The sequence below is a fragment of the Oncorhynchus kisutch genome, linkage group LG16, assembly GCF_002021735.2.
Source record: "Oncorhynchus kisutch isolate 150728-3 linkage group LG16, Okis_V2, whole genome shotgun sequence".
In the NCBI taxonomy this organism is placed as follows: Eukaryota; Metazoa; Chordata; class Actinopteri; order Salmoniformes; family Salmonidae; genus Oncorhynchus; species Oncorhynchus kisutch.
This window is the reverse complement of record NC_034189.2, coordinates 25,842,483-25,868,207: the sequence shown is the minus strand read 5'-3', so window position 1 is coordinate 25,868,207 and position 25,725 is coordinate 25,842,483. Positions and strand designations below refer to the sequence as shown.

Sequence of the window (25,725 nt, the reverse complement as noted above, 5' to 3'; positions counted from 1 at the left end):
ATTCAGCTTAATGCCGTAGGGTTGTCTCTCTCTCATTCTCCCTCTCTCTCTCTCTCTCTCTCTCCCTCTCTCTCTCTCTCTCTATCTCTCTCTCTCTCTCATTCTCCCTCTCTCTCTCTCTCTCATTCTCCCCCCCCCTCTCTCTCTCTCTCTCTCTCTCTCATTCTCCCCCTCTCTCTCTCTCTCTCTCTCTCTCTCTCTCTCTCTCTCATTCTCCCTCTCTCTCGCTCTCTCTCTCTCTCTCTCCCTCTCTCTCTCTCTCTCTCTCTCATTCTCTCTCTCTCTCACTCTCACTCTCCCTCCCTCCCTCTCTTCCATCTTCTCTCTCTCTCTCTCTCTCTCTCATTCTCCCTCTCTCTCTCTCTCATTCTCCCTCTCTCTCTCTCTCTCTCTCTCTCTCTCACTCTCCCTCCCTCTCTCTCTCTCATATTCAAATTCAAATTGCTTTATTGGCGTGAGAAACATTGCATAAAAATTGTCAATGCATAAAAATGTTTTATGGAAAATAAATACAATTGTAAATAACAATGAAATAAGATAGTAATAATAACTGAAGAAGAAGAATAACAACAATAGAATGACAACAGTGGACAGTAAAACAAACAAGCAAGCTGAAAAAATAGTCCATTATGCCTTTGAGCAAGGTTCCCGGGCGCCGGTGAAGTCGATTAAGCCCCTCGCAACTCTGATTAAGAGGGGTTGGGTTAAATGCAAAAGACATATTTGGGTTGAATGTATTCAATTGTGCAACTAACTAGGTATTCGCTTTCCCTATTACTACTCAAATGAATGCTACCACCACCGCTGTTATTTACACCAATACCACTACTATTATCATTACCATTACTATTTATCATTACTACCACCAATGTTTCAACCTACTACCTACTGAGACTATTACTACTATTATCATCACCACTATATTACTACTACCACGACCATCATCATTACTACAAGTACTACCACCACCACCATTAAACTACTACCATTACCCCTACTACCACCACTACCACCATTAAACTACTACCATTACCCCTACTACCACTACTACCACTACCACCATTAAACGACTACCATTACCCCTACTACCACTACTACTACCACCACCACCACCATTAAACTACTACCATTACCCCTACTACCACCACTACCACCACCACCATTAAACTACTACCATTACCCCTACTACCACCACTACCACTACCACCATTAAACTACTACCATTACCCCTACTACCACCACCATTAAACTAATACCATTACCCCTACTTCCACCACTACCACCACTACCACTACCACCATTAAACGACTACCATTACCCCTACTACCACCACTACCACTACCACCATTAAACTACTACCATTACCCCTACTACCACCACCATTAAACTAATACCATTACCCCTACTTCCACCACTACCACCACTACCACTACCACCATTAAACGACTACCATTACCCCTACTACCACCACCACCATTAAACTACTACCATTACCCCTACTACTACCACCATTAAACTACTGCCATTACCCCTACTACCACCACCACCATTAAACTACTACCATTACCCCTACTACCACCACTACTACTACCACCATTAAACTACAACCATTACCCCTACTACCCCTACTACCACCACCACCATTAAACTACTACCATTACCCCTACTACCACCATTAAACTACAACCATTACCCCTACTACCCCTACTACCCCTACCATTACCTCTACTACCCCTACTACCCCTACCATTACCATTTGGAAAAATAATCACTGTAACAATAACAACAATAATAACAATAATAATAAGCATCACTGCTTACTCGTACAGATTTAGTTACTCAGTGTCAGTATTGTCACGATGCCAGAATTTGGACTTCAATACTGATACCAGGTATAGTATCACAAACTCGATACCATCACGATTCTCGATATCAAAACAATACTAAAACGATACCACAGCAAAAAAAGAAGGTGCATTTGGAAAGTAATCAGACCCCTGGACTTTTTCCACGTTTTGTTACGTTATAGTCCTATTCTAAAATGGATTCAATATAATTGCTTTCATCAATCTACACACAATACCCCATAATGACAAGCAAAACAGTTTTTAAAAACATTTTAGCAAATGTATTAAAAATAAAAAGAAGAAATACCTTATTTACATAAGTATTCAGACCCTTTGCTATGAGACTTCAAATTGAGCTCAGGTACATTCTGTTTCCAATGATCATCATTGAGATTCAATTGATTGGACAATTCAATTGATTGGACATGATTTGGAAAGGCACACACCTGTTTATATAAGGTCCCGCTGTTGACAGTGCATGTCAGAGCAAAAACCAAGCCATGAGGTCTAAGGAACTTGGAGACAGGATTGTGTCGAGGCACAGATCTGGGGAAGGGTACCAAAACATTTCTAACGCATTGAAGGTCCCCAAGAATACAGTGGCCTACATCATTCTTAAATGGAAGAAGTTTGGAACCACCAAGACTTCCTAGAGCTGGCCATCCGGCCAGACTGAGCAATCGGGGGGGGAGAAGGTCCTTGGTCAAGGAGGTGACCAAGAACCCGATGGTCACCCTGACGGAGTTCCAGAGTTCCTCTGTAGAGATGAGAGAAACCTCCAGAAGGACAACCATCTCTGCAGAACTTCACCAATCAGGCCTTTGTGGTAGTCTGGCCAGACAGAACCAGTCCTCAGTAAAAGGCACATGACAGCCCACTTGGAGTTTGCCAAAAGGCACCTAAAGACTCTCAGACCATGAGAAACAAGATTCTCTAGATTTTCTGGTCTGATGAAACCAAGATTGAACTCTTTGGACAAGTGTCACATCTGGAGGAAACCTGGCACCATCCCTACGGTGAAGCATGGTGGTGGCAGCATCATGCTGTGGGGATGTTTTTCAGAGGCAGGGACTGAGAGACTAATCAGGATCAAGGGAAGGATGAATGGAGCAAAGTACAGAGCGATCCTTGATGAAAACCTGCTCCAGAGCGCTCAGACTGGGTAAAGGTTCACCATTCAACAGGACAACGATCATAAGCACATGGCCAAGACAATGCAGGAGTGGCTTCGAGACAAGTCTCTGAATGTCCTTGAGTGGCCCAGGCAGAACCCGAACGTGAACCCTATCAAACATCTCTGGAGAGCTGAAAATAGCTGTGCAGCGACGCTCCCCATCCAACCTGACAATGGCTCCAAGCACACGGCCAAGACAACGCAGGAGTGGCTTCGGGACAAGTCTCTGAATGTCCTTGAGTGGCCCAGCCAGAGCCCAGACCCGATCAAACATCTCTGGAGAGACCTGACAATAGCTGTGCGGCGATGCTCCCCATCCAACCTGACAGAGCTTGAGAGGATCTGCAGAGAAGAATGGGAGAACCTCCCCAAATACAGGTGTGCCAAGCCTGTAGCATCATACCCAAGAAGACTCGAGGCTGTATTCGCTGCCAAAGGTGCTTCAACAAAGTACTGAGTAAAGGGTCTGAATACTTATGTAAATGTGATATTTATGGGGGTTTTATTTGTAAAAAAACTTGCAAAACCTTCTAAAAACCTGTTTTTGCTTTGTCATTATGGAGTATTGTGTGTAGATTGATGACGAAAAAAAGCTATTTAATCAATTTTAGAATAAGGCTGTAACGTAACAAAATGTGGAAAAAGTCAAGGGGTCTGAATACTTTACAAATGCAATGTAATCCATCATGCCAAATGGAATCAAAAACATTATTAAAATCAACAAATCATGCAATACTTTCCCTCTGTTTTTCTGATGAACATGCTGGTTTATGAACATGTGTAATATGTATGCGGTCTGCTGTTCTGTGTTTGGGTAGAAAACCAATTTGTTTTTTTGCTGAGAACTCTCTCTCTCTCGCTCTCTGCAGTCACTGAGATGCTGGTCAATGTGTTAAGCATCTGCTCCAATGATGAGCTGACGACTGATGAAGAGATCGATGGTAAGTCTGTGTTCACAGCAGGGGAGCAACTTTCACTGAAATTACATTTTTTTCTCCCCCTCCAGTTATATCATTGGAATGTGATACAAAACGAGGCGACGGTGTGGCTTTAGGACCATGCATACGCCTCCAAGCGGTCGAGGAGACTGTTTGGAGTGTTTATCGGACTGGATAACAAAAATAAAAAATAAGTTATGTCCCCCGCCCCCCACTTATAAAACCAAAGTTGCATTCCCTGGTTCACAGGATGATGTGCCCTCGTTGCCACGACACTTTAGACACACCCAATTCCCTTCCTCCTTTTTACATGCAGGTGCTCCACTTTCTCAGCTCCACTTTCTCAGCTCCACTCTCAACCATTGATAAGCATGCAAATGGATTTGCTAATGACATGACCCTTGGGATGGTGAAATGAATATGGGGAAGTAAATGAGTGGAAGGGAGTGACTGTATAGAAACGGAGAATGGGGAATTGGGCATGGAAGGACCAAGATCATTATGGGGTTGTGTCTCTCGGTGTTTGACTAGACTTCCACTAGAGGGCAGCCTCGACCGATGGAACATTCATCAGCTCCACAAGTGTACATTTTACATTTGCTTTCTTTGGATCCGCCGTAGAACATGACAGTGCAAGATGCTCGCATGGATTTGCACGCCTTTTTATCCTAATGGTAGCTATTAGCTACTATGTAACACAGTTTGTTACAAAAGTCAACACGTGCCACAATTCTATTCAGGTTGCGTATCTATGGGTGGAACACACCGTGTTCCTGGTATTCAATGCCTCCTGATTTCTCATTCCATTCATTCCTTATCTTACAGCTCATTCAATTGGGTTCCATTTAACACTTGTAGGCTCCATTGTACAACATAATGGCCAGAGGCATTCTCTAGGTAGAGATGGTTTGGAACACCCATTCCTAGAAAAGCCCTTTAGATACTCCAAGTCACACACGTCACCATAACTCTATAGTGAGGGGGAAGGAATGCTTAGGTCATATCCTGTTCCTGTATGGCCGGAAGTGGTGTGGTGTAGAACATGGATTCTAACCCTTGACCCTAACGTTACTAGTTGACAGACACTCCTTAGTCACTTACAACCTCGGTGACTTAGTCGCTAACATCTCATCATTTCCTCATTTTATTTTCTTAAATGACTTTCTTCAATAGTTTAATATCCATTGTGTCGATGTTCATGTTCTCTGCATTATGTATTTCTGTTTCTCTTCTCTCGCTCTCTCATTTATCCCTCTTTCTCTTCATCTCTGTCTCACTCTCATTCTGTCTCTCTTTCATTTCTCGCCTTCTCTCTTTCTCCCCGGTGCTGTGATTATTTCACACCTTTGGTAACCTCATTTAATGTGTCCTCCTTCTTTTCTGTTCTTCCAGAGTTTTGTTTAAATAATCCATTGCTTTTCTTTATGCTGCCTCTTTTCTCTCTCCTCTCCACCTCTTCCTCCTCATTGTCCTTCTCATTCGCTTTTTCTGTAATTCTTCAGCTGTCCATCCACTGATCTGTCATCTTTTCTTTTCTCTTCTGGGGGTGTTCTTGAGAAGGACATCTAATATATGCCCCCAAGAAAGGTACAACCCTCAGCTCTACTGTCGTGTGCCAATATACCTTCTTTTTTTTTGGTGGTGCTTGCTCAGGCACATGCACTTTGGGAACCAAATGACTAACACAATACATAAATGTGTTGTAACATTTATGCTCAGTTTGGTTACGGATGTTGATATTGATCAGTCAAAATGTCAAATGTATTGATCTAATTTTAAAAAATGACAGACATACACCCCAATTCAATCAATCGCAGATAAACTGTGCTGTAGGTTCACTCAGAATGTTGACACAATACAGTTTTTTTTTACGGAGAGGTATAGTTTTGCGTGTTAAACAGCTTGCATGGTGTGTTGGTTTTAATATGGTTAACTTAAACATAGCTTTCCTGCAGTACGGTTATCTGCACTTGATTGAATTAAAGCTAGCCTATAGCTTCAATAGAAACAGTGTAGTGTTGTCAGTCCTAACACACCATATAGACCAGTGGTCACCAACCGGTTGATCACGATCGACTGGTCGATCTCCAAGCCATTCCTAGTCGATCACCAAACATTTCTGTAAAAAACCCAACGATAAAGCCAAGCGTTCCTATTTTCGTTTCACACTGTTGACGGTAGGTTGACGGTAGGTGCACATTTTGAAACATTTTATGTGTGTGAAGGTAGAACTCTTACCCGTCAAGCCCAGAAAGCAAATCAAGTGCACCTATAGGCCTAACTCTGGCCAGTCAGATAGCTCAGATCACTGTAGCTGCACAGTTTCCTTGCGCCATGGACTGTAAAAAGAAGCCCCGAACGTACAGAAAAGTTGATCATGTGATATTTCAAAACTTTTAAAACCATGACTAGAGAGAGACTCAACGAATACACAAAAGAACTGCTGTTTTTATGAGTAAGTTCGTGTTTAAGGTGTTATTCAGCACTGTCACAACTTTGTTCAACAGTTTTATAAGCTATAACATGCGCATTTCGATAAGCTTGCATTGTTATTATTTGCAACTTGTGTCTTTTTTAATATCAAGGAATATTTAACTTTCTCTGATCATAGGAGTAACAGCATGAATTGGTGCATGAGGCAGAAGTAATGCAGTGCGACTTAAGTTTCACCATCAGCTGAAAGACGGTGTCCCCATTTCTCAGAGGAGGGCGGGAGAGAGGAGGGACGGTGAGTCGGTTGAGAGGCAGCCTCACCGGTGCTCCCTCCCTCTGCTCAGACTGACTATCAGATGCAGGCCATCAATCCAGTATAAAAAGCAAATTAATATGCTCACTCAGTTGTGCCTCACAAGTAATACAACAAATGATGTATTACCAGTTTGATCATATACCTAACGTTTAGAAATATAATTTCAAAATGGTCAGAGAAGAACAACATTGGCAGGGCTATTCAAGTGTAGCCAATATGCAGCGATAATGTATTGGGCCTGTAGCCTACTGCACAAACCTGATTGCTACAGAACTGTTTTTAATTGGTTAATGTTGCATAGGCTTATGTTTTTTTTAAGTCATGCAATAAAAACTCAGAAAGTGATCTTGACTCAGAAAAGGTTGGTGACCACTGATATAGACCATTCTTTGTGCCCAAACATCTAGCTAGCTATACTGAACAAAAATCTAAACGCAACATGTAAAGTGTTGGACCCATGTTTCATGAGATTAAATAAAAGATCCCAGACATTTTCCACACGCAGAAAGAACTTATTTGAACAAATTTGTTTACATCCCTAGCAGTGAGCACCTGACAGGTGTGACATATTAAGAAGCTGATTAAACAGCATGACCATTACACAGATGCACTTTGTGCTGGAGACAATTAAAGGCCACAAATGTGCAGTTATTATTATTTTACATTTTACCCATTTTTCTCCCCAATTTCATGGTATCCAATTGATAGTTACAGTCTTGTCCCATTGCTGCAACTCCCGTACGGACTCGGGAGAGGCGAATGTCAAGAGCCGTGCGTCCTCCGAAACACGACCCAGCCAAACCCCATTGCTTCTTGACACAATGCCCGCTTAACCCGGAAGCCAGCCGCACCAATGTGTCAGAAGAAACACTGTGCACCTGGCGACCGAGTCAGCGTGCACTGCGCCCAGCCCGCCACAGGAGTCGCTAGTGTGCGATGGGACAAGGACATCTGTACCAGCCAAACCTTCCCCTCACACAGGCGACGCTGGGCCAATTGTGCGACCCATGGGTCTCTCAGTCGCGGCCAGCTGCTACAGAGCCTGGACTCGAACCCAGAAACTCTAGTGGCACAGCTAGCACTGCGAAGCAGTGCCTTAGACCACTGCTCCACTCGGGAGTTCCTAAAACGTGCAGTTTTATTCACACAACACAATGCCACAGATGTCTCAAGTTTTGAGGGAGTGTGCAGTTGCCATGCTGACTGCAGGAATGTCCACCAGAGCTGTTGCCAGATCCATTTATTTACCATAAACTGCCTCCAATGTAATTTGAGAGAATTTGGCAGTACGTCCAACCGGCCTCACAACCACAGAACATGTGTAACCACGCCAGCCCAGGACCTCCACATTCGACTTCTTCACCTGGGGGATCGTCTGAAACCAGCCACCCGGACAGCTGATGAAACTGGTGGGTTTGCACAACCAAAGAATGTCTGCACAAACTGTCAGAAACCGTCTCATGGAAGCTCATCAGCTTGTTCGTCGTGCTCATCAGGGTCTTGACCTGACTGCTATTCGGCGTTGTAACCGACTTCTTCAATGGGCAAATGCTCACCTTCGATGACCACTGCCACACTGGAGAAGAGTAGACAGCGTGTGTGACGTCGTGTGGGTGAGCAGTTCACCCCATGGTGGCGGTGGGGTTATGGTATGGGCAAGCATAAGCTACTGACAACGAACACAATTGCATTTTATCTATGGCAATTTGAATGCAGAGAGATACCGTGTCGGGATCCTGAGGCCCATTGGCGTGCCATTCATCTGCCCGCAATCACCATGTTTCAGCATGATAATGCATGGCCCCATGTCGCAAGGATCTGTACACAATTCCTGGAAGCTGAAATGTCCCAGTTCTTCCATGGCCTGCATACTCACCACACATGTCCCCCATTGAGCATGTTTGGGATGTTCTGGATCGACATTGAGCGACAGTGTGTTGCAGTTCCCCCCAATATCCAGCAACTTCACATAGCCATTGAAGAGGAGTGCGACAGCATTCCACGGGCCACAATCAACAGCCTGATTGAATAACTCTATGTGAAGGAGATGTGTCACGCTGGACGAGGAAAATGGCAGTCACACCAGATACTGACTGGTTTTCTGATCCACGCCACTACCTTTTAAAAAAAGTTATCTGTGACCAACAGATGCATATCAGAGTCAACAGAGTCATATATGTATTCCCAGTCATTTGAAATCCACAGATTAAGGCCAAATGAATTTATTTTTTATGATTTGTTTCCTTATATGAACAGCGACTCAGGAAAATCTTTGAAATTGTTGCATGTTGCGTTTATATTTTTGTTCAGTGTATATCTTAACAAGAAAAGACATCACCCATGCGCAGGGATACTCAATACTCCCCTATTGGTCCATTCAAAGGAACACACTCTACTAGAGTCTCACTGTTCTCTGCATACTCTCTCTCTCCATATATTTCTAAGCACTCGCGTTATTTTCCATCTCTCACACTCCACCTGTATGTTGATGTGGTATAATTTTCTTATGTGGAATGATTTTGTTGTGAGGCCCACATTTACTATAAATGACTCCTGTGCTAAAAACATCTGCTCAATGATTCAAGTATCCAATAAATATTACATAAACATTTAGGGTAGGATTCCTTTCTATCAGTAGTAGTCACTCACACACATACAGTGGGGAGAACAAGTATTTGATACACTGCTGATTTTGCAGGTTTTCCTACTTACAAAGCATGTAGAGGTCTGTCATTTTTATCATAGGTACACTTCAACTGTGAGAGACGGAATCTAAAACAAAAATCCAGAAAATCACATTTGTATGATTTTTAAGTAATTAATTTGCATTTTATTGCATGACATCAGTATTTGATCACCGACCAACCAGTAAGAATTATGTCTCTCACACACCTGTTAGTTTTTCTTTAACTATCCCTCCTGTTCACCACTCATTACCTGTATTAACTGCACCTGTTTGAACTCGTTACCTGTATAAAAGACACCTGTCCACACACAGACTCCAACCTCTCCACAATGGCCAAAACCAGAGAGCTGTGTAAGGACATCAGGGACAATAGGCAAGCAGCTTGGTGAGAAGGCAACAACTGTTGGCGCAATTATTAGAAAATGGAAGAAGTTCAAGATGACGGTCAATCACCCTCGGTCTGGGGCTCCATGCAAGATCTCACCTCGTGGGGCATCAATGATCATGAGGAAGGTGAGGGATCAGGCCAGAACTACACGGCAGGACCTGGTAAATGACCTGAAGAGAGCTGGGACCACAGTCTCAAAGAAAACTATTAGTAACACACTACGCCGTCATGGATTAAAATCCTGCAGCGCACGCAAGGTCCCCCTGCTCAAGCCAGCGCATGTCCAGGCCCGTCTGAAGTTTGTCAATGACCATCTGGATGATCCAGAGGAGGAATGGGAGAAGGTCATGTGGTCTGATGAGACAAAAATAGAGCTTTTTGGTCTAAACTCCACTCGCCGTGTTTAGAGGAAGAAGAAGGATGAGTACAACCCCAAGAACACCATCCCAACCGTGAAGCATGGAGGTGGAAACATCATTCTTTGGGGATGCTTTTCTGAAAAGGGGACAGGACTACTGCACCGTATTGAGGGGAGGATGGATGGGGCCATGTATCGTGAGATCTTGGCCAACAACCTCCTTCCCTCAGTAAGAGCATTGAAGATGGGTCGTGGCTGGGGGTCTTCCAGTATGACAACAACCTGAAACACACAGCCAGGGCAACTAAGGAGTGGCTCCGTAAGAAGCATCTCAAGGTCCTGGAGTGGCCTAGCCAGTCTCCAGACCTGAACCCAATAGAAAATCTTTAGAGGGAGCTGAAAGTCCGTATTGCCCAGCGACAGCCCCGAAACCTGAAGGATCTGGAGAAGGTCTGTATGAAGGAGTGGGCCAAAATCCTTGCTGCAGTGTGTGCAAACCTGGTCAAGAACTACAGGAAACATATGATCTCTGTAATTGCAAACAAAGGTTTCTGTACCAAATATTAAGTTCTGCTTTTCAGATGAATCAAATACTTATGTCATGCAATAAAATGCAAATTAACTACTTAAAAATCATACAATGTGATTTTCTGGATTTTTGTTTTAGATTCTGTCTCTCACAGTTGAAGTGTACCTATGATAAAAATTACAGACCTCTACATGCTTTGTAAGTAGGAAAACCTGCAAAATCGGCAGTGTATCAAATACTTGTTCTCCCCGCTGTACGTAGACAAAGAACACAACTTAGTGCTAGGCTTTACCAGCTCATGTATGGTAGTGAAGACACCTTAAAGAAAATGCCCCAGATAAGCAGTGATGGTTGGAAACGGCCTGTCTGTCTGACCCTGACAACTGTGTGTGTGTGTGCGTGTGCGTGTGTGTGTGTGTGTGTGTGTGTGTGTGTGTGTGTGTGTGTGTGTGTGTGTGTGTGTGTGTGTGTGTGTGTGTGTGTGTGCGCGCGCATGTGCGTGTCTGTGTGTTTGTGTCTTTTAGGTGCCACAGCCTCTGCACGCAAGGAAGTAATCCGGAACAAGATCCGTGCCATTGGCAAGATGGCCAGGGTATTCTCTGTCCTCAGGTATTTATTGGGATTCATTGATGCATGTCTAGGTGTGCAGTTCCTGTCTATCTACAGTGCATTCGGGAAAGTATTCAGCCTTATTCTTAAATTGATTAAATTAATTAATCAATCTACATACAATATTACATAAGTATTCAGACCTTTTGCTATGAGACTCATTGTGTCGAGGCACAGATCTGGGGAAGTATACCAAAAAAACATTGCAGCATTGAAGGTCCCCAAGAACGCAGTGGCCTCCATCATTCTTAAATGGAATAAGTTTGGAAACACCAAGACTCTTCCTAGAGCTGGCCACCCCGCTAAACTGAGCAATGGGGGGAGAAGGGCCTTGGTCAGGGAGATGACCAGGAACCAGATGGTCACTCTGACAGAGCTCCAGAGTCCCTCTGTGGAGATTGTCCAGAAGGACAACCATCTCTGCAGCACTCCACCAATCAGGCTTTTACGGTAGAGTGGCCAGGCAGAAGCCAGTCCTCAGTAAAAGGCACATGACAGCCCGCTTGGAGTTTAACAAAAGGCACCTAAAGACTCTCAGATCATGGTTTGATGAAACCAAGATGGAACTCTTTGGCCTGAATGCCAAGCGTCACGTCTGGAGGAAACCTAGCACCATCCCTATGGTGAAGTATGGTGGTGGCAGAATCATGCTGTGGGGATGTTTTTCAGTGGCAGGGACTGGGAGACTAGTCAGGATCGAGGGAAAGATGAACGGAGCAAAGTACAGAGCGATCCTTGATGAAAACCTGCTCCAGAGCGCTCAGTACCTCAGACTGGGGTGAAGGTGCACCTTCCAATGTGACAATGACTCCAAGCACACGGCCAAGACAACGCAGGAGTGGCTTCGGGACAAGTCTCTGAATGTCCTTGAGTGGCCCAGCCAGAGCCCAGACCCGATCAAACATCTCTGGAGAGACCTGACAATAGCTGTGCAGCGATGCTCCCCATCTAACCTGACAGAGCTTGAGAGGATCTGCAGAGAAGAATGGGAGAAACTCTCCAAATACAGGTGTACCAAGCTTGTAGCGTCATACCCAAGAAGACTCAAGATTGTAATCGCTGCCAAAGGTGCTTCAACAAAGTACTGAGTAAAGGGTGTGAATACTTATGTAAATGTGATATTTCATATTTTTGCAAACATTTCTAAAAATGTGTTTTTGCTTTGTCATAATGGGGTATTGTGTGTAGATTGATGAGGGAAAAAAACTATTGAATCAGTTTTAGAATAAGGCTGTAACGTAACATAATGTGGAAAAAGTCAAGGGGTCTGAATACTTTACAAATGCACTGTATGTTTATGTATTTTATAATATCTGCCCAATTACATGATCATAGGCAGAAGTCAGCATATTGTACTTGACAGGATAGCTATTTGAAAGTTCAAAATCATGTGACTTAAGGACAAACTCACATCTAGAAGCCTACCAGACGAGCTAAATGCCTTTTATGCTTGCTTTGATGCATGAAATACTGAAGCATGCATGAGAGCTCCAGCTGTTCCGGACAACTGTGTGATCACGCTCTCCGTAGCCGATGTGAGCAAGACCTTTAAACAGGTCAACATTTACAAAGCCGATTACCAGGACATGCACTCAAAGCATGTATGGACTAACTGGCAAGTGTCTTCACTGACATTTTCAACCTCTCCCTGGCCGAGTCTGTAATACCTATATGTTTTAAACAGACCACCATAGTCCCTGTGCCCATAATAGCAAAGGTAACATGCCTAAGTGATTACCGCCCCGTAGCACTCACGTCGGTAGCCATGAAATGCTTTGAAAGGCTGGTCATGGCTCCATTTAACACCATCATGCCAGAAACCATAGACCCACTCCAATTTGCATACCAACCCAACAGATCCACAGATGACGCAATCTCAATCACACTCCACACTGCCCTTTCCCACCTGGACAAAAGAAACACCTACGTGAGAATGCTGTTCATTGACTACAGATCAGCGTTCAACACCATAGTGCCCACAAAGCTCATCACTAAGCTAAGGATCCTGGGACTAAACACCTCCCTCTGCAACTGAATCCTGGACATCCTGACGGGCCGCCCCCCAGGTGGTAAGGGTAGGCAACAACACATCTGCAACAACACTGGGGCCCCTCAGGGGTGCGTGCTTAATCCCCTCTGCACTCCCTGTTCACCCATCTTTGAGTTTGCTGATGACACAACAATGGTTGTCCTGATTACTGACAACGATGAGACAGCCTATAGGGAGGAGGTCAGTGACAACAACCTTTCAATATGAGCAAGACATAGGAGCTGATCGTGGACTGGCTGAACACGCCTCCATTAACATCGACGGGACAGAAGTGGAGTGGTTCGAGAGTTTCAAGTTCCTTGTTGTCAACCTCACCAACAAACTATCATGGTCCAAACACACCAAGACAGTTGTGAAGAGGGCACGACAACACCTCTTCCCCCTTAGGAGACTGAAAAGATTTGGCATGGGTCCCCAGATCCTCAAAAAGTTCTAAAGCTGCACCAACGAGAGCATCCTGACCGGTTGCATTACCGCCTGGTATGGCACCTGCTCAGCATCTGACCGGGATGGCGCTACAGAGGTACTGGGCCGTACGCACTACCATCACTGGGGCCAAGCTTCCTGACATCCAGGACCCACAGGTGAAGTCGGAAGTTTACATAAACTTATGTTGGAGTCATTAAAACCCGTTTTTCAACCACTCCACAAATGTCTTGTTAAATCAAATCAAATCAAATCAAATTTATTTGTCACATACACATGGTTAGCAGATGTTATTGCGAGTGTAGCGAAATGCTTGTGCTTCTAGTTCCGACAATGCAGTAATAACGAACAAGTAATCTAACTAACAATTCCAAAAAAAACTACTGTCTTATACAGAGTGTAAGGGGATAAAGAATATGTACATAAGGATATATGAATGAGTGATGGTACAGAGCAGCATAGGCAAGATACAGTAGATGATATCGAGTACAGTATATACATATGAGATGAGTATGTAAACCAAGTGGCATAGTTAAAGTGGCTAGTGATACATGTATTACATAAGGATGCAGTCGATGATATAGAGTACAGTATCTACGTATGCATATGAGATGAATAATGTAGGGTAAGTAACATTATATAAGGTAGCATTGTTTAAAGTGGCTAGTGATATATTTACATAATTTCCCGTCAATTCCCATGATTAAAGTGGCTGGAGTAGAGTCAGTGGCATTGACAGTGTGTTGGCAGTAGCCACTCAATGTTAGTGGTGGCTGTTTAACAGTCTGATGGCCTTGAGATAGAAGCTGTTTTTCAGTCTCTCGGTCCCAGCTTTGATGCACCTGTACTGACCTCGCCTTCTGGATGACAGCGGGGTGAACAGGCAGTGGCTCGGGTGGTTGATGTCCTTGATGATCTTTATGGCCTTCCTGTAGCATCGGGTGGTGTAGGTGTCCTGGAGGGCAGGTAGTTTGCCCCCGGTGATGCGTTGTGCAGACCTCACTACCCTCTGGAGAGCCTTACGGTTGAGGGCGGTGCAGTTGCCATACCAGGCGGTGATACAGCCCGCCAGGATGCTCTCGATTGTGCATCTGTAGAAGTTTGTGAGTGCTTTTGGTGACAAGCCGAATTTCTTCAGCCTCCTGAGGTTGAAGAGGCGCTGCTGCGCCTTCTTCACGATGCTGTCTGTGTTTTTTTTATTTTTTTTTATTTTATTTCACCTTTATTTAACCAGGTAGGCTAGTTGAGAACAAGTTCTCATTTGCAACTGCGACCTGGCCAAGATAAAGCATAGCAGTGTGAGCATACAACAAAGAGTTACACATGGAGTAAACAATTAACAAGTCAATAACACAGTAGAAAACGAAGGGGGGGTCTATATACAATGTGTGCAAAAGGCATGAGGAGGTAGGCAAATAATTACAATTTTGCAGATTAACACTGGAGTGATAAAAGATCAGATGGTCATGTACAGGTAGAGATATTGGTGTGCAGAAGAGCAGAAAAGTAAATAAATAAAAACAGTACGGGGATGAGGTAGGTGAAAAGGGTGGGCTATTTACCAATAGACTATGTACAGCTGCAGCGATCGGTTAGCTGCTCAGATAGCTGATGTTTGAAGTTGGTGAGGGAGATGAAAGTCTCCAACTTCAGCGATTTTTGCAATTCGTTCCAGTCACAGGCAGCAGAGTACTGGAACGAAAGGCGGCCAAATGAGGTGTTGGCTTTAGGGATGATCAGTGAGATACACCTGCTGGAGCGCGTGCTACGGATGGGTGTTGCCATCGTGACCAGTGAGCTGAGATAAGGCGGAGCTTTACCTAGCATAGACTTGTAGATGACCTGGAGCCAGTGGGTCTGGCGACGAATATGTAGCGAGGGCCAGCCGACTAGAGCATACAAGTCGCAGTGGTGGGTAGTATAAGGTGCTTTAGTGACAAAACGGATGGCACTGTGATAGACTGCATCCAGTTTGCTGAGTAGAGTGTTGGAAGCCATTTTGTAGATGACATCGCCGAAGTCGAGGATCGGTAGGATAGTCAGTTTTACTAGGGTAAGCTTGGCGGCTTGAGTGAAGGAGGCTTTGTTGCGGAATAGAAAGCCGACTCTTGATTTGATTTTCGATTGGAGATGTTTGATATGAGTCTGGAAGGAGAGTTTGCAGTCTAGCCAGACACCTAGGTACTTATAGACGTCCACATATTCTAGGTCGGAACCATCCAGGGTGGTGATGCTAGTCGGGCATGCAGGTGCAGGCAGCGACCGGTTGAAAAGCATGCATTTGGTTTTACTAGCGTTTAAGAGCAGTTGGAGGCCACGGAAGGAGTGTTGTATGGCATTGAAGCTTGTTTGGAGGTTAGATAGCACAGTGTCCAAAGACGGTGTGAGTGGACCAATTCAGTTTGTCTGTGATGTGTATGCCGAGGAACTTAAAACTTGCTACCCTCTCCACTACTGTTCCATCGATGTGGATGGGGGGGTGTTCCCTCTGCTGTTTCCTGAAGTCCACAATCATCTCCTTAGTTTTGTTGACGTTGAGTGTGAGGTTATTTTCCTGACACCACACTCCGAGGGCCCTCACCTCCTCCCTGTAGGCCGTCTCGTCGTTGTTGGTAATCAAGCCTACCACTGTTGTGTCGTCCGCAAACTTGATGATTGAGTTGGAGGCGTGCGTGGCCACGCAGTCGTGGGTGAACAGGGAGTACAGGAGAGGGCTCAGAACGCACCCTTGTGGGGCCCCAGTGTTGAGGATCAGCGGGGAGGAGATGTTGTTGCCTACCCTCACCACCTGGGGGCGGCCCGTCAGGAAGTCCAGTACCCAGTTGCACAGGGCGGGGTCGAGACCCAGAGTCTCGAGCTTGATGACGAGCTTGGAGGGTACTATGGTGTTGAATGTCGAGCTGTAGTCGATGAACAGCATTCTCACATAGGTATTCCTCTTGTCCAGATGGGTTAGGGCAGTGTGCAGAGTGGTTGAGATTGCATCGTCTGTGGACCTATTTGGGCGGTAAGCAAATTGGAGTGGGTCAAGGGTGTCAGGTAGGGTGGAGGTGATATGGTCCTTGACTAGTCTCTCAAAGCACTTCATGATGACGGATGTGAGTGCTACGGGGCGGTAGTCGTTTAGCTCGGTTACCTTAGCTTTCTTGGGAACAGGAACAATGGTGGCCCTCTTGAAGCATGTGGGAACAGCAGACTGGTATAGGGATTGGTTGAATATGTCCGTAAACACACCGGCCAGCTGGTCTGCGCATGCTCTGAGGGCGCGGCTGGGGATGCCGTCTGGGCCTGCAGCCTTGCGAGGGTTAACACGTTTAAATGTCTTACTCACTTCGGCTGCAGTGAAGGAGAGACCGCATGTTTTCGTTGCAGGCCGTGTCAGTGGCACTGTATTGTCCTCAAAGCGGGCAAAAAAGTTGTTTAGTCTGCCTGGGAGCAAGACATCCTGGTCCGTGACTGGGCTGGGTTTCTTCCTGTAGTCCGTGATTGACTGTAGACCCTGCCACATGCCTCTTGTGTCTGAGCCGTTGAATTGAGATTCTACTTTGTCTCTGTACTGGCGCTTAGCTTGTTTGATAGCCTTGCCCAAACTATAGTTTGGGCAAGTTGGTTAGGACATCTACTTTGTGCATGACACAAGTGATTTTCCAACAATTGTTGGAATTGGAATGATTTTCCAACAATTGTTTACAGACAGATTATTTCACTTATAATTCACTATATCACAATTCCAGTGGGTCAGAAGTTTACATACAGTAAGTTGACTGTGCCTTTAAACAGCTTGGAAAATTCCAGAAAATGATTGCATGGCTTTAGAAGCTTCTGACACAGGCTAATTGACATCATTTGTGTCAATTGAAGGTGTACCTGTGGATGTATTTCAAGGCCTACCTTCAAACTCAGTGCCTCTTTGCTTGACATCTTGGGAAAATAAAAATAAATCAGCCAAGACCTCAGAGAAAAAATTGTAGACCTCCACAAGTCTGGTTCATCCTTGGGAGCAATTTGCAAACGCCGGAAGTTACCATATTCATCTGTACAAACAATAGTACCAAGTATAAACACAATGGGACCACACAGCCGGCATACCGCTCAGGAAGGAGACGCGTTCTGTCTCCTAGAGGTGAACATACTTTGGTGAGAAAAGTGCAAATCAACCCCAGAACAACAGCAAAGGACCTTGTGAAGATGCTGGAGGAAATGGGTACAAAAGTATCTATATCCACAGTAAAATGAGTCCCTTATCGACATAACCTGAAAGGCCGCTCAGCAAGGAAGAAGCCACTGCTCCAAAACCGCCATAAAAAAGCCAGACTACGGTTTGCAACTGCACATGGGAACAAAGATTGTACTTTTTGGAGAAATGTCCTCTGGTCTGGTGAAGGAAAAATAGAACTGTTTGGCCATAATGACCATCGTTATGTTTTGAAGGAATAGGTGGAGGCTTGCAAGCTGAAGAACACCATCCCAACTGTGAAGCACGGGGGTGGCAGCATCATGTTGTGGGGGTGCTTTGCTGCAGGGGGGACAGGTGCACTTCACACAATAGATGGCATCATGAGGACGGAAAATTATGTGGATCTATTGAAGCAGCATCTCAAGACATCAGTCAGGAAGTTAAAGCTTGGTCACAAATGTGTCTTCCAAATGGACAATGACCCAAAGCATACTTCCAAAGTTGTGGCAAATTGGCTTAAGGACAACAAAGTCAAGGTATTGGAGTGGCCATCACAAAGCCCTGACCTCAATCCTACAGAAAATGTGTGGGCAGAACTGAAAAAGCGTGTGTGAGCAAGGAGGCCTAGAAACCTAATTCAGTTACACCAGCCCTGTCAGGAGGAATGGGCCAAAATTCACCCAACTTATTGTGGGAAGCTTGCGGAGGCTACCCGACACGTTTGACCCAAGGTAAACATTTTAAAGGCAATGCTACCAAAATCTCATTGAGTGCATGTAAACTTCTGACCCACTGGGAATGTGATGAAGAAAATAAAAGCTAAAATAAATCATTCTCACATTCTTAAAATAAAGTGTTGATCCTAACTGACCTTAGACAGGGATTTTTTTACGGGATTAAATGTCAGGAATTGTGAAAAACTGCGTTTAAAATGTATTTGGCTAAGGTGTATGTAAACTTCCGACAACAACTGTATATACTAGGCGGTGTCAGAGGAAGGCCCAACAAATTGTCCAAGACTCCAGTCACCCAAGTCATAGACTGTTCTCTCTGCTACCGCGCGGCAAATGGTACCGGAGTGCCAAGTCTAGGACCAAAAGGCTCCCTAACAGCTTCCACCTCCAAGCCATAAGACTACTGAACAACTCATCTAATCAAATGGCCACCCGGACTATTTACATTGATTACTCCCCCCTTTTGTTTTCATACTGCTGCTACTCGCTGTTTATTATCTATGCATAGTCACTACTTCTTGAACTGCATTGTTGGTTAAGGGCTTGTAAGTAAGCATTTCACGTTAAGGTTGTATTTGGCGCATGTGACAAATACAATTTGATTTGATTTTAATTGAATTAGGCTTCATTGAAAACCTTTTATCATGGGCCAAAATTCTTGATGTATTACTAATTGGCATGGCGCGTCGACCAACCTCGTCCCCAATTATCTCTTAAAGTAACTGTCCAGTGAAATTCTCACTTTTAAAAGGTAATATTCTGTTGTTGACTCATCCTATGCACGTATTTATGGCCAGAGCCTAAATTGGAGAAGAAACACCTCAAACTTGTATCTCAAACAGACTGTTTCAAACATGATGTCATGTTGGCTCATTGGCTGAGCTGGCCAATCAGCGGTCTACTCGAATGAATATTTTGAATGACTGGTATACGCCCACACCATTCTGTTGTTGGGGCACGCTTACAACATTCAAACACAGGAAATCTGCTTTTTAAACAACTTAATTACCATTTTTTGTATGGGAAACTATTTCACTCAAATGTTTATTAATTATAGGTCATATTTCATAGAAATCTTGAAACACTGGACAGTTACTTTTTAAATAGTGAAAAGCTCTTCCTGTCTCAACTCTTCCTGTTCGGTGCTCCTTTTTCTGTTTAACCTCTCACTTCCTGGTTCAACTCCCAATAGATAATAATAATCATTTATTAAACTTTTATAGCACTATTCATTAAATAAAGGCATTTCAAAGTGATGTCAAGCAACAACAACAGCAAAAAAACAAGCAATTCAAAAACAACATCCTGAATCATCGTGGTCAAGAGACTGAACGCTGAGAAAATTCATGGATGATTGTCATTTTATACAGGTGAAGGAATAGGAGCATTAACTTTCATAAACATTGAGCTAATAAACAGCTTCATGGTTAGTTGAATCCAGTTCCATTTCTTTCTTTGTTGTCCCTGCAGGGAGGAGAGTGAGAGTGTGTTGACACTGAAAGGGCTGACCCCCACCGGCATGCTGCCCAGTGGAGTGCTGTCCGGAGGCAAGGAGAAGCTCCAGAATGGTACGCCGCACAACACACACCCTGGACCTCCATGCCTAGCCCACAACACCCCTCACACTCCCCAGGCCACCATGTTCCGCCCCCATCAATACACACTTATAAAAATATTTAATTAGCAATGTATCTACCTCAAAGACAAGCAGATACCTGATACTTATTTCACTTTTTTTTTTTCTCTCAGGGCATTTTCTCTTAAACCCGGTATATTTCTTTACGACTTTTATGTCATAGAACACAGTTGCAGCAGTGGGAAATACAATGTAACTATCTGTAGTCAATATAAGCATTACTGCAGCAAGGTTACCCTAGAATAAGCTAATATCTAAGTACTGCAAAGCGTGGCCCCTTTCTCTGATGTTGGTTTTAGATAATACCGTCATAAAATGTTAGTAGTTTTTCGCCATTGTCTCTTTTAATGCTGTCTTGCTTTCCTTACCCCCCCCCCCCCCCCTCTCCACCTTCCTCTCTGAAATCTACTGGTTATATCTCAAATATTGTCTCTGTCTTCTTCTTTCTCCTCTTTCCCTAGAAACCACAGGTATAATCTGTTGTGCAAGTATTGTGTCAGCAGTGTTTTGTGAGAATATTGTAGAATTCACCCTCCCATGTTGAATTCCAAACACTCCCAAAAACAGTCTGACGATCGATCGATCTCCTTTACGTGACAGACTAGCATTATAAGATGCTTTTCCACAGGGAAGACATTTCTTCCAAAGATGAATTGAATAATCTACCGACGGAATCAGGCTATAACATAGACAATTTAGAATTATAATTTATTTTAAATAGAACAAAATCATGTCCTTTGATTTGACAAATTTGAAGTGATTTTTAAGATGTCAGGGAAGGCTAGGTACCGAGTAAGATGCAAAGGATGAATTGGAATTGACATAAACAACCGTGTATGAAAGGGGATACATATTATCTACCTTGTCACCCACAAACAAGGCAGAAATCCAAAGAACTTCATTCTCCTCTCTTTGGTTCTCTTGGTCAGTTTAAGTCTCCTCTATCAGTTGTTTTAGGCCTACAGTGAATTTAAGTCTACTGCTCTGAACCGTCGACATCTATTTCTTGGTTCACTTCTCCCGAAGTTTACCACAGAAATGCTACATGTTTGCCTTATAAACTGTAGTCTATAACTCTATCTCTCACACACACACACACACACACACACACACACACACACACACACACACACACACACACACACACACACACACACACACACACACACACAAACCACACATTGTTGATTCCGACTGCATAGGGGCAACCATGTACAGTAGTTCCCAGTGATGCAACGATGGGCCAAAGCCATCCAATGGAGATGCAGTAGCGAGGAGGAGCCATGTTGGGAGGCAGAGTGATGTTCAAAGAGATTTTCTGTCGCAGCATTGGTAGAATCACAGCTCGCCATAGGCTCCTATTGTTCAGACAGTCTCCAATGTGCTTCTACCGCAATGTTGTGCAATCCATCAACCACTTGGTTTCATTTGGACCTCCTTGTAGCTTTCCTGTGTGTGTACGTCGCTCTTGTGCATTATGTATCGTACCTCCATAGCCACATCGACCTGTTCAAGTTGTAGAGCTGTAGCCGCTAAGTATCATTTGCAGTCCCACCCGAGCCCATTTCTTTTTCTCTGTGTGCACCACCTGAGTACAGAGTCATTTCTGTATTTCTGGTGATAAGTGTTTGATGATAAGTATTGCTATAGAACAGAAGGATTTGTACGGTAAGTGGTAAGTGCATCAAAATATTCCCACGGTGTGTTTTTTAAAGGTGCATCTGCTCTTTCGCCGGTTCGTGTCAAAAGACGCGGCTGCGCTACAGTTCATGATAGCTTGTAGCCTATGTTTCCCGAGAACATTCTTCTTTTCTTTTATCTGAGCTCGGTTGTTCAGCTGCAGCCGCATTTATGACTTTGGCAGAGTTGTTTCTGTTCTCACTCACACGTCTACATGTACTGTAGCCTAACTCCTGTTAAACACCGATCATACGTCACCCCCCCCCCCCCCCCCCCAACGCTCTAGTGTGTAGTTTGTTGAGTGAGGATACATCAGACAGATATTCACATTCACCTCTTTGATAATCATCAACCCTCTCCAGTCCTACTTGTCACGGCATCCCCCTCCCCGACATCCATTTTCTATAGCCGTCCAGCACCGCTTCTTGTCCCTTTGTCAAACACGGGTGCCGTTTTTACCAAGCTCAAAATACCAGCGCACCACACATTTGTGTACAATGGGTATTTGACTTGCTCCATTCTGTCTGTCACCTTTTTGGTTAACTACCCCCTTCCTTCTTTGTCTGTCTTAACACACCCGCTTGATTCCTGCTCCTCCTCCCATGAGTGTCCTCTGTCCGAAAAACACAGGGATTTTTTTTGTTTTTAACATTGTTGTCTTTGCATTGGCTCTCTCTTTTTGCTGCTCATTGACCGGTTCCTGGGAAAAAACCAAATGATTTCCTCGCTGGTCACCCTTCTTCTCATTCGTTTTGCAACCCCCGTCTTCTTCTCTTCAGCTACTATTGAGGCTATTGAGGCAGACGAAGGTAACTAGGCCGGCGGCCCTCTCTGTTGCTTCTTACCGCAATAGACAGGGGCCCCTGCCTGCTGCGTTTTCATCCATCTCGCCGTAGCTTGTTACAGAGTGTGTTGGATGTTTGAGCTAACAAATTGTGGCATAATAATTAACCCCCCCCCCCAAAAAAAAAGAGGGGGGAGAGTACAGAAAAGCCACACTTGTTTCAAAGGAGAACAAAGATCATATCACTGTTGAACAAAGATCATATCACTGTTGAACAAAGATCATACTAGGCAGATAGCATTAAATGCATTACTTTTCTTTTCACCTGCTAGGATATAGCCACCCTCCCACCGACAAGGTTTTCAGCTTAGTCTGTATGTACATTGTTTTGCAGTATCCCCTCCACTAAGTAGTGTCCACTCATACGTTTGTCTGAAAAACAACAGCACTCAGCAGGATATTATGTCACACCTGTGACTTCATACAACGCCCCATGCCCCTACACCAACTCATCCACCCACTCAGTCTTCCTATGAAAGACCGATCTGATTGTCCCCCTTTGAAACAACTAATACAGTTGTGCTTTGTCTTGGCACTAATATACGTGAGATAGAAACAAATCAGAACAAAATTTGCTTTTCCAACAGAGGCTTTGAAAGTCAAATTGGCCTCCAACTCCAAAAAGAAAATGGGCAAACAAAGCCACGCAACAAAGAACAAGCTCAACTACGCACTAAATAGCGATTTGCTAGCTAGCTGCTATTTAAGTTGGAATTGTTCAGCGACTCCTCATAAGCGCCCCCTAGAGGATGACGTGCATCAGTGACGAGACTCTTTTAGCTTATTTTTCCATGTGGTTCCTCTGTGGGCCTGCTGTGTCCTGTTCTCTTTGTTGAGCTGCTAATAACCTGTGTCTGACCTGTACTATGCAGCAACACAAACTGCAAGACCCATCAGCCCCCTCTCTCCACACCCATAATTTAATAATATCGCTAATTCCTCCCAAATTGTTCTGATCCAGAAAAAGGATATCCTGAAAATGTAACTGCTGACTACCATTATAGCCCCCTTGTCCCTTAGTAATTTGTTGCATGTTCTGAGCAGGCTTAACAAGTGGTTAGCAACAAGTACCTTTTGTAGTAGTGTCTATGCATGTGAGCATAGTCTCACTGTTGTAGTACTTTTTCTGTGGTATACTGTATGTTTCAGTGTATGTGGGCCCCACTCTCTATTTTCCATTTCCTTGGTCCTTTTGTTTTGTTTGTGTAGTACAGTGGTGGGGTGGTCTGGTCCTGGGGGTCCTCAGGTGTTTTCAATTGTGCCTTTTTGAAATATACAGTTTCTTTTTCTTTTTTTTACACTATTTACTTCCACGTTCACTTTCACACTGAATAATTTGCACAGGTATTTTCCCCTAAATGCTTAATTTCATCTCATAATTGACTTACATACACTACTGGTCAAAAGTTTTACAACACCTACTCATTCAAAGGTTTTTCTTTATTTTTGCTATTTTCTACACTGTATAATAATAGTGACGACATCAAAACTAAGAAATAACACATATGGAATCATGTAGTAACCAAAAAAGTGTTAAACAAATCTAAATCTATTTTATATTTGAGATTCATCAAATAGCCACCCTGTGCCTTGTTGACAGCTTTGCACACTCTTGGCATTATCTCAACCAGCTTCTTAAGGTAGTCACCTGGAATGCATTTCAATTAACAGGTGTGCCTTCTTAAAAGTTAATTTGTTGAATGTATTTGCTTTTTAATGTGTTTGAGCCTATCAGTTGTGTTGTGACAAGGTGGGTGGGGGAGGGTACACAGAAGATAGCGCTATTTGGTAAAAGACCAAATCCATATTATGGCAAGAACAGCTCAAATAAGCAAAGAGAAACGACAATCCATCATTACTTTAAGACATGAAGGTCAGTCAATATGGAACATTTCAAGAACATTGAAAGTTTCTTCAAGTGCAGTCGCAAAAACCATCAAGTGCTATGATGAAACTGGCTCTCATGAGGACCGCCACAGGAATGGACAACCCAGAGTTACCTCTGCTGCAGAAGATAAGTTCATTTAGAGTTACCAGCCTCAGAAATTGCAGCCCAAATAAATGGTTTGCAGAGTTCAAGTAACAGACACATCTCAACGTCAACTTTCAGAGGAGACTGTGAATCAGGCCTTCATGGTTGAATTGCTGCATGGAAACCACTACTAAAGGACACAAATAAGAAGAAGAGACTTGCTTGGGCCAAGAAACACGAACAATGGACATTAGACCGGTGGAAATTTGTCCTTTGGTTTGGTCCAAATTTGAGATTTTTGGTTCCAACCAACGTATCTTTGTGAGGCGCGGTGTGGGTGAACGGATGATCTCCAAATGTGTATTTCCCACCGTAAAGCATGGAGGAAAAAGTGTTATGGTGTGGGGGTGCTTTGCTGGTGACACTGTCTGTCATTTTATTTAGAATTCAAGGCACACTTAAGCAGCTTGGCTACCACAGCTTTCCCATCTGGTTTGCGCTTAGTGGGACTATCCTTTGTTTTTCAACAGGACCATGACCCAACACACCTCCAGGCTGTATAAGGGCTATTTGACCAAGAAGTAGAGTGATGGAGCGCTGCATCAGATGACCTGGCCTCCACAATCCCCCGACCTCAACCAAATTGAGATGGTTTGGGATGAGTTGGACTGCAGAGTGAAGGAAAAGCAGCCAACAAGTGCTTGGCATATGTGGGAACTCCTTCAAGACTGTTGGACAAGCATTCCAGGTGAAGCTGGTTGAGAGAATGCCAAGAGTGTGCAAAGCTGTCATCAAGGCAAAGGGTGGCTATTTGAATAGTCTTAAATATAAAATGTATTTTGATTTGTTTAACACTTTTTTTGGTTACTACATGATTCCATGTGTTATTTCATAGTTTGATGTCTTCATTATTATTCTACAATGTAGA

The 25,725-nt window shown here is 43.9% G+C and overlaps 1 protein-coding gene across 6 annotated transcripts in view; it reads left to right on the top strand.

Annotated features, from left to right (window-relative positions):
- LOC109906539 (serine/threonine-protein phosphatase 2B catalytic subunit alpha isoform) overlaps nt 1–25,725 on the top strand; it is a 104,287-nt gene that overhangs the window by 75,688 nt on the left and 2,874 nt on the right. The window contains exons 10-15 of one of the 6 annotated variants that reach the window (XM_031792118.1): nt 3,891–3,962; nt 5,520–5,546; nt 11,194–11,278; nt 20,136–20,233; nt 20,763–20,771; nt 22,761–22,790. In XM_031792118.1, the coding sequence (XP_031647978.1) occupies nt 3,891–3,962; nt 5,520–5,546; nt 11,194–11,278; nt 20,136–20,233; nt 20,763–20,771; nt 22,761–22,790 (321 nt within the window). The remainder of the gene's footprint in view (nt 1–3,890; nt 3,963–5,519; nt 5,547–11,193; nt 11,279–20,135; nt 20,234–20,762; nt 20,772–22,760; nt 22,791–25,725) is intronic. The other 5 variants (XM_031792121.1, XM_031792119.1, XM_020504278.2 and 2 more) reach the window with 5 other exon arrangements.